Source organism: Cebus imitator, unplaced genomic scaffold (genome assembly GCF_001604975.1).
Source record: "Cebus imitator isolate Cc_AM_T3 unplaced genomic scaffold, Cebus_imitator-1.0 Scaffold231, whole genome shotgun sequence".
NCBI lineage: Eukaryota > Metazoa > Chordata > Mammalia > Primates > Cebidae > Cebus > Cebus imitator.
In genome coordinates, this window is record NW_016107546.1 from 2,670,185 (window position 1) to 2,679,899 (window position 9,715).

The 9,715-nt window shown below is 45.2% G+C and overlaps 1 protein-coding gene across 1 annotated transcript in view; it reads left to right on the forward strand.

The window, feature by feature from the left end:
* The first annotated feature begins 8,579 nt into the window (after window positions 1-8,579).
* Window positions 8,580-9,715, forward strand: part of FAM217A (family with sequence similarity 217 member A) — a 6,838-nt gene continuing 5,702 nt past the window's right edge. The window contains 1 exon segment of the mRNA XM_037727454.1: window positions 8,580-8,667. Within this exon segment, the coding sequence (XP_037583382.1) occupies window positions 8,608-8,667 (60 nt within the window). The 5' untranslated portion in view covers window positions 8,580-8,607.

The window sequence follows — 9,715 nt, forward strand, 5'->3', positions numbered from 1 at the left end:
AGAATTTTGCTCTGTGGCCCAGGCTGGAGTGCAGTGGTGTGGTCACAGCTCACTGTAGCCTCCACCTCCTGAGCTTAAGCAATCCTCGCACCTCAGCCTAGATAGGGTCTTGCTATGTTGCCAGGCTGGTCTCCTGACCTCAAGCAATCCTCTCGCCTCAGCCCCCCAGAGTGCTGTGATTATAGGCGAAAGCCACTGTGTCTGGCCCATCCCATTTCTTACCTTTCAACCTGCAAACTCAAAAAGTAAAACTTTAAAAAATGAAAATAATATACTTTAAATGCAAGTATATAGTTAAAATATGTTACATAACCAACAAGAACCATTTGAATTCAATGTGATTCTCATAATTTTACAGGCGTTTTGGTGGGGAGAAAGGGGGTAGAATATTCTGGCAGCTAGAAGACATATCCCCAGCTTCTTTCTTTCAAGCAAAGTTGAGTGCATTCCTCTAAACCTTCATTTATATAAATAGCAAAGAACAAACCATGTTTTAAGCCATTCAACATGCCAAGGAAGTGATCTACTAAAATGTAATTCTTTACACTCCATGTAAATTGGCTCATATGTTCTTAGTCACTGCACTCAGTAGCAACTGATGGAATGTTTATAGTTACCTGACTCATGCTGACCTTGGCTGAAATCTGAAGTAGGTCACAATTATTAATTTATTTTATTTTTTTATTTGAGACGGAGTCTAGCTCTGTCGCCCAGGCTGGATGGAGTGCAGTGGCATGATCTCGGCTCACTGCAACATCTGCCTTCCGGTTTAAGCAATTTTCCTGCCTCAGCCTCCAGAGCAGCTAGGATTATAGGCGCCTGCCACCACGCCCAGCTAATTTTTGTATTTTTAGTAGAGACGGGGTGTCACTGTGTTGGCCAGGCTGGTCTCAAACTCCTGACTTTGTGATCTGCCTGCCTCAGCTTCCCAAAGTGCTGGGATTACAAGTGTGAGCCACCACACCTGGCCTAAATTTTGTTTTTAAATAAACTATCAGATGGAAATATATACATATATGTATTTTTTTCCAATGAATTAACGCTTCTGGGAATCAGTCTTATTCGTTTTCTCTAATTATGGTATGGTTAAAGAACACTGTTCAGGATGGGAGACATCCATCATGAATGACACTTGGCAAATATTCTGCTGCTAACCAGCTGTGTGATCTTGATCTGAGTCAACCAGGTCTCAGCCCATGGTGCTAATATTCTTTGATGGAACAAATGCTTTCATTTTGTATTTTGTTTTGTATTCCTCTTATTTCCAGTTCTATTATTCACTGGCTAATAGATTTACCTTTTCAAAACTGGGCTTCTAATATGTTATTATTTTCTCCCAAGTGTTTTCTTGTTGTGATGAGAGCCGCACGCTGGGCCAGCAGCCCGCGTAGGTGCTAGCAGTGTATTATTAACTAAATTGATCCCGCAGCGCAGCAGCTGCAAGACTCTGGGTTGTTTTTCTAGTTAGGCTGATCTTTTATTCATGACTTTTAGGTAAATGTAATTCCTTTTTCTGTTCCTAAGAGGGTTTCTGTGTCTCCTGAATACCTCCCCCTTCCCCACTGCCATGGATGATATGACAAGATCATCTGGCTTCCAGAAGGCAAGTTGTTCAGCAATGTTCGAATAGAGAAGATTATCTCCAAGTTTTTAAAAGAAAGCATTCTAAAGAAAGTGTTCCATTCACAACAAATGAGGTGGGAGGGGTCTGACAACCAGAAAGGGGATCCAAGCTACACCTTTCCTGGCACCCGAAAGTAAGTTCTGACGCTGAAACTTTAACCAAAATTTAAAGTGAATTTGTGACATAACGCTAGGAAAATATAGTTACAGAGTATAGGCATCTGAAGGATAGAAAGGCTTATGAAGCAATTCAAATTGCAGAAATCAAGTCTTAAAGGAGAAATTATATGATTGAGAATTTATTCAAAAGCACTAGCTGCGGCATATGCAGATGTGGAATTCACTGATTGATGTGTTTATTTTGCTTCCTTTTGGAAATATGTTCATATCCATCACTATCACATTGGTTCCAGGAATAAACAGTTTTTAAACAATATTTCCCATATTTTTCCAACAAAATGATGGCCTTTCAAATAAGACATTGCTATGGGAGCAGAGTATTAAAGATTAATTTTTAAAACTTCAAATTATAAATATTTGAATATATATTTCTTAAAAAGGAATTATACAAACACAAGAAAGGATATTGAGGATGAATGCTCATAGAATAGAGTTCTAAATCAGGATAAATTTGCCACTGCTGAAAGACAAAGCAGTTGCTCAAAAAAGAAAAACAAAAGACTAGATCGCTAAACCGTATGCTAAATACAAGTTGCCCATAATTGAATTGAAATGTTTCCCACTGACTTAGCATCTTATTTGAGAACAAAAATATTATTTAGAAAATATTGTCCTGACTTTCAGAAAATGTTGCATAATTATATTGAACAAAATTCTGCTGTAGGGTGGGTATGGTGGCTCAAGTCTGTAACCCTAGGACTTTGAGAGGCTGAGGAGAGTGGATCACCTGAGGTCAGAAGTTCAAGACCAGCCTGACCAATATGGTGAACTCCCAACTCTACTAAAAATACAAAAAAATTAGCCGGGCGTGATGGCAAGTGCCTGTAGTCCCAGCAACTTGGGAGGCTGAGACAGGAGAATTACTTGAACCTGGGAGGCAGAGATTGCAGTGAACCAAAATCGCACCACTGCACTCTTTCGCCTGGGCGAAAGAGTGGGATTAGCCATGACCTTGGCAATTCTAAAAAGAAAAACAAAGGGAGATGAGGGCAGATGCATGGGTAATATCAAAACGTGAAAGATACTGAAGGAGGTAGACAGAAAAAGACGACTTTTCCCTCCAGAATAATTAGAAACTAAGTAATGTTGCTACTGACATGTCTTTGCATAACCCAGGACAATGAAAAGGAATGTATGTCAAGGTGCTTTCCAAAGTAGTTATGTGGTAGTCAATGTCATGGCCTTTGTTATAGGAGGAGAAACTGAGGTGGACAGCAAGCTGTGCTTACTGGACTACTTACTAACTGACTAGCCCAAGGCTTGCCTTTGTCTCCTTAGCCTGCCTCCCTTGTAATTAACTTAAGAGCTTGTTAAATGCCTGAGATAGAGAGCATCTGCCTCATTCCTACTGTGTTTATGAAAGAATGGTTTCACTTAGGATCAGCTAACGAGGTGCAGGTTTAAAGTAAGCCAAGCTGAGAATACCGCTAAAAACTGAATCCTCAGCATAGCCACGAGATAGCTGGAGGTGTAGGGACTAAGGGCTTGGCTCTCTGAAATTTGCTGAAAAATCAACTTGCAAAAGGCAGAGTAACTGGGGAAAAGACATACAAATATATTTAGCATGTGTGTACACATGGGAGCATACAGAATAAAAACTCAGAAATATAGGGGAGAGTCTCCATGTTTATGCTTCGGTTCAACAAAGTATGGACAGCTCTGTAGAAAGACGATTGGACAAAAAGGGTCTGATCTGGTGCTAACAGCCTGAGTGGGGAACCCAGCAAGGCCTGTCTATCTGGATTCTTCTTGGCCTCTCTGAGCAGCATTCCTTCCTTCTGGATATGGGGCAGGGCCCTCTCTGAAATGGGGGTCTTATGACCTACAGTCAAACAAGGTAGGTCAGGTAATTTTTTTATGGCCAGTTTTTACACAGAAAGGCCAAGGGAAAATTGGAGTCATATTTTTAGGTTTTATGGCTGGCTGTGGGGAAAAACCATTCTGATTTCTGTAACCCACATTGGAGAAAGGGATTCTAGTTTCTCTGGCTAGCCTTGGAGGGAGACTGGGCCTGAGAGACAGGAAGGCAGAAGATCAGAGAAAAACTTCTGCTTCTGAGGCTATTTCTGAAGTTGGGGTACTGTTTACCAAGCCCCAACAGAAGGAAAGTGCATTCTCTTTGGCCTTGGGATTGATGTTAAGCTGGATCTGAGCTGCTGTAGAAAATGACCCACTGTCCAACCCCCTACGCTGGGCCAGAACCAGATCAGACCCACAGGTTTGGAGAGGGCACCATTTCCAAGTTGTTGCTTTTATATTGCACACCACCAGAGCCATGCACATTTAGCAGTGAGGGGAGGGCCAGCCACGATTTGGATGCTGATGTCAAAGCATTCAAAAGTCTCCAGAGAAAGGGAAAGGAACATTTTTAAGAATAAGTTTTGTTAAGAAAAAAAAAAAAAAAAACTTAGAGGATGTATTTATGGATGACAAATCTCAGAAGGACTCTAAGGGATCAGGAATCAGTTTGAGTTCTGAAACAAAAGAAAATGGCATGAATAGAAACATAAAGCAAGGAAGATAGGAAATGTGTAAGCCAGGTCTGTGGAATTCACACACAAGCACACATAATTTCTGTTTCAAGAACGTCTGTAAAAACCATTAGCTGGGAATACATGGACCCCAATATTTACTCCCATTCACAATTTTTCTAGTAATTTTAAGTTGAGAAAGGTTACATAATACATCTAAGCCTCAGGTTACTCAATTATAAAATAGGAATAACTAGGCTGGGCGCAGTGGCTCGCGCCTGTATTCCCAGCACTTTGGGAGGCCGAGGTGGGCAAATCACCTAAGATCAGGCGTTTGAGACCAGCGTGGCCAGCATGGTGAAATCCGTCACTACTAAAAATACAAAAAATAGGCGTGGTGGTGGGTGCCTGTAATCTCACCTACTAGGGAGGCTGAGGCAGAAGAATTGCTTGAACCTGAGAAGCGAAGGTTGCAGTGAGCCGAGATCACACCATTACGCTCCAGCCTGGGTAACAGAGAGAGACCCTGTCTCAAAATAAATAAATAAAAGGAATAACTAGTGGTACCTGCTTCATTGGATTATTAGGCATATACCTTGTTTAATCCATATGAAATGTTCCACACCATGCCTGGCCTATAGTCATCACACCATACATTCCAGAAAATCCTATTTTTGCAATAATTAAATCAATTCAAACATTTATGGAGTGCCGTACCTACTACAGTACATGCCAGGCACTCTGTTAGATAGAATATGGGCTAATAATACCTTCAAGGTGTTGAAAGAGAATGAGATATTGTAAATGAATAATTATTATAATGAAGTAAGGATCTTGGAGGAGATAGCAATTTACTCATGTTTTCTTTTTCTTTTTGTATTTTTTCTAGCAATTTCCTCTTCCTGAGTAGTCAAGAAAAATGACTTGTGAGTTAGAACTATATGACTAGAACTTGACAGGTTGAGAAATAAAAAGGAGGTACTATTATAGGAAGAGTAACTGATTTATGCCCTGGAGGAGAGTGCTTAGGAAAATTGTGCAATGTCCGATGTGCTTGATATGTAGTGGGTGCTGGAACGGTGATGAGCAGGTACCTAAAGGATGGCTGCAGAATTTGGGTTTCCTTCTTGAGACATTAGGAGGCAGTTGAGCAGGTCTGTATTTTAGAGCAGCAGTACGGAGAACAGCTGAAGGAGGAGAGGGCCTAGAAGGGAAACCTCCAGGGCCTGCAAGGAATGAGGTTCATTTACTTACATGGATCGTGCTTCTACTGTGTGCCCAACACAGTTTTAAAGGGTTGGGGATATAGAAATGAACTAGATAGGCAAGGCACCTGCCCCCATGGAGTTTTATATTATACTGGGGAGAGACAGACAATACAAAAACAAACAAGTAAACAGAATTAGCAAGACTATGAGGAGTACAAAGAAGTAAATAAAACAGAGTGTCATGAAATAGAATAAGGTAGGTGGTAGGTGGGAAGGGCTTCTTTAAAAGGAAGGTCTTTCTGAAGAGAAAATGGAAATGCAGAGAAAAGGGACAGGAGTCAGGGATCAAAGACCTGAGAAACCCTTGAAATTGCGTTCAACATCTGGTAAATAAATGTATTTTTACAGGGAGACTCTCAAAGGGGCATGGCCGTGATCTCATCCCCCCAAAATAATGTTTAGTATTCATTTGCTGTACTTAAATATATAATTGTGTTTAAAAATTATCTCTATATCAATCAGTTGTAGTTGTACTTATATATATAATTAATTTTAAATTTTTCTAACAAACTGTTGAAGGTGGGGGAGATAGCTATCTAGATATATCTGACTAGATACAGAGATACTCTTCCCCCAGCCCTCCACTGATTTCATGGAGCTGTAATAAGAGAGATGCATTTAGGGGTACAAAATTGGGCTCTGTGATTTAAATGTATCCTCTACATTAAAAAAAAATTATGTTTTGTTCTTCCTGTTGAAAGGCTGATGACAGACCTAAAATTGACCAGTAGTCGGCTTGGTGTCAACAAAGATGCCTCTTCTTCTACGTTAATCATTTAATATATTGTACAAGCATAGATATAACTTTACATATATCAACACGTATAGCTTAGTCTGGAGAAACACGGGGCAGTGCTCCTGGCTTGATGAGCGCAGGCGGTGGGGCGGAGGCGGGTGGGCCAGGCCTGGGTGCCAGAGGCCTACTGGCCGCCTCGCGGAGCGCTCAGGCTGGAGAGGCCCAGGGAAGGGCCGGGAGGCCTCGGAAAGGGCCGCGGGGAGAGTCAAGAAGCCCAACAAGGCCCAGAAAGGCACCAGAAGGTCCAGGACGCCTGGGGGAAAGTCCGAGAAGGCTCCGGAGGGCCCCGGGAGGCTCAGGCTTTGGCGCGAGGCCCCTGGGCGGCCCCTCCAGGCCAGGATGGCCGAGTGGGCTGCGCAGCAGCCCCGGAGGGGGCCGGGCGGGGCGCAGGGACCGGGCCTGAGGCTCGGTGTCCTGCCCCGGCGGCGTCGTGCGGCCCGCGGGCTCAGCGGCCGGGTGACGCCCGAGAGGCTCCGCGCCTGGGCGGCCGCCGGCTACCCCGCGGCCCGCGAATACCGGTGGACCTGGTGGAACGCGGGGCCTGCCCGGGTGCCCCGGCTCGCTGGTCGTTGCCGGACGACCCGGCCGGTGGGGAAGCCCGCGGAGCCGCAGCGCCGGCCCCGGCAGGCTTCTCTGGGCCCGGCCTGGGCCCCGGGCGCGACTCCCACCCCTGCGCCGGCCCGCCGGCTTCGCAGGCCCTGCACCGCCGCCCAGGCTGGGTTCGAGGCCGCCCGCTGCCCGCCGCCCTCTCTGTCGCTCCGCTGCAGGAAGGCCGAGGCCGAGGGGGCGCCCGGACCTCGGGGCGGCGCACTGGGAGAGGACGCCGGGGAGGACACGTGGGCCTGCGGCGCGGCGGGGTAAGAACCCGGCCCCGGGGATCCCGTAGTCCCTTCCTGCTACCCCTGGAACTGCGATCCCCACCCAGCCCGGCCACGGCTCGGGAGGAAAAGGGGATTCCTCTTCACTACGGCCTCGCAGCTCCCTTGAAACACGCGCCTTCCCGCACTCCCGCCCCTGAAGCTCCCGTCCCCAGACTCTTAGTCCCCAAGGAAGGTGTCCTTTGTCCCCAGGGCCGTCCTCCAGGTGCGGTGGCCTTTTCCAGGCGCTGGATGCCCTCCTCCATGGCACACACCCGGGGCCCCAGGCAGTGCCACCCAGTCAGCAGCTGCCTTCCTCCTGCATTCAAACCCAGTGTCTGACATGCACACAGCCTGTGGACCAGTACCAGTGTTGGCTGAAAACCTCGCGGAACTAAATCTCCCATTTCTTCATGTACCTTTCCGTAGGGGACAATCAATTGTAAACGATTAGCAGATAGGCCGTTTACTCCTTTACACGAATTACTTTAATTTGTGATTCTTTCCAGATAGCCATACCTTAATCCAGTGACTGTTTTGCTTGTTACCTTATAATTCTCTAATTCTTTTATTATTATTATTTTTGACACGGAGTTTTGATCATGTTGCCCAGGTTGTAGTGCAATGACATAATCTCGGCTCACCGCAATCTCCACCTCCCAGGTTCAAGTGATTCTCCTGCTCAGCCTCCCGAGTAGCTGGGATTACAGGCATGCGCCACCACGCCAGGCTAATTTTGTATTTTTAGTGGAGGCAGGGTTTCTCCATGTTGGTCAGTCTGGCTCGAACTCCTGACCTCAGATGATTCGCCCACGTTGGCCTCCCAAAGTGCTGGGATTACAGGCGTGAGCCGCTGTGCCCAGCCTAGTTCTCTAAATCTTTTACCTTGAATGGTAATGGGTGTTTTAAGCACCTTGATCGATTGGTGTGGAAAATATTGTTTGGTCCTGAGGGCGGTCTCTGAAACATGCATGGATGCTTGCCTGACCTAGTTGTAAGGGACACCCTGCTTTCAAAAGGAGCCATTGTTTTGGATGATTAAAAGGAGATTCTGTGTCCCTGTTCTCTAAGTTCTGTTAGTTGCTATTTGTATTTTATCTTCTTATCTGCCACTTGCTTTCTCACTTTGACCTCAATTTCCTAATCTTCTGTTCTGAGATCTGCCAGTTTGCTCTGTCTGTGCTCGTTTTGGGTCAGGCTTGCCCCTTGTTTCTGGTAGGTTTCAAACTGTCACCGCACCCTGCTCTCCTAGCCGCCCCCCCGCTTCTACTTTCTAAGCATTCTCTTGCCTCCTTAAATGGGAAATCAAAACTCACAGTTTCTTTTTTTTAAATGTTGACCCTTACCCATAAATGTACCTGTCCCACGATCTGTATAGGATTTTAAGGAAACAGAGGAGGAGCTACGACAAAATGGGGAGAAGAAATGAGAACTGTGGCAGCAGCCTACGTGTGTCAAACATCTCTCAGGAGGTATGGCAGGCGCCGAACTTGAATGTTTGGACAGCTGCTCCTGTTGCTAAGACATGACTCCCGGCCGGGCGCTGTGGCTCACGCCTGTAATCCTAGCACTTTGGGAGGCCGAGGTGGGTGGATCACCTGAGGTCAGGAGTTCAAGATCAGCCTGGCCATGACGGTGAAACCCCATCTTAAAAAAAAAAAAAAAAAAAGACATGACTCCCATGGAGTTTTCTTGCAGTGACGCCCTCACTGCTTTTGCATGGCGAGCAGTTTTACCCTGTGTTTTCCTCTTGGCACATTTGGACCAGCAAATGGAAATTTTGTAATTCTTTTAACAAAGGGAAAATTAGCCAGCTCTTCTCCAAATGTCAGACATTTCTGATTGCAACTTGGCTTTGTTAAAGGTGCTACCTTGTTATCAACCAGGCAGCTGCTCACTTTTGTTTTCAAACACACAGTTTGTGAAAAATATTATAAAGCAGGTGGGATATCAAAAAGTATAATCAGGTCCCAGCTCTTAAGAAATTTACAGACTCTCAGACTTTATGTTTAGTTAATAAGCCTTCTTTACCAGTTGATCAATTTGGTGATGTTAATTTTTTTTTTGAGACGGAGTCTTGCTCTGACTCCCAGGCTGGAGTGCTGTGGTGTGATCTTGGCTCATTGCATCCTCTACCTCCCCAGTTCAAGCTATTCTCCTGCCTCAGCCTCCCCAGTAGCTGGGATTACAGGTACCCACCACCACACCCAGCTCATTTTTATATTTTTCGTAGAGATGGGGTTTGCCCATGTTGGCCAAGCTGGTCTCAAACTCCTGACCTGAGGTGATCTGCCCACCTCGGCCTCTCAAAATGCTGGTATTTCAGTGTGAGCCGCAACACCTGTCCCTCACCCTCATTCTTTAAAATCAGAATTTGTAGTATTTTTTTACTGCTATTATTTTTAAAAAGCTCCCCCAGATGATTCTCATGTAGAGAGTAGCCCTTGTACGTATCATGCCAGTGAACAGAGAATTAATTTTATTAATTATATTTTTCACAAATCTATAGAGAAAGATAAT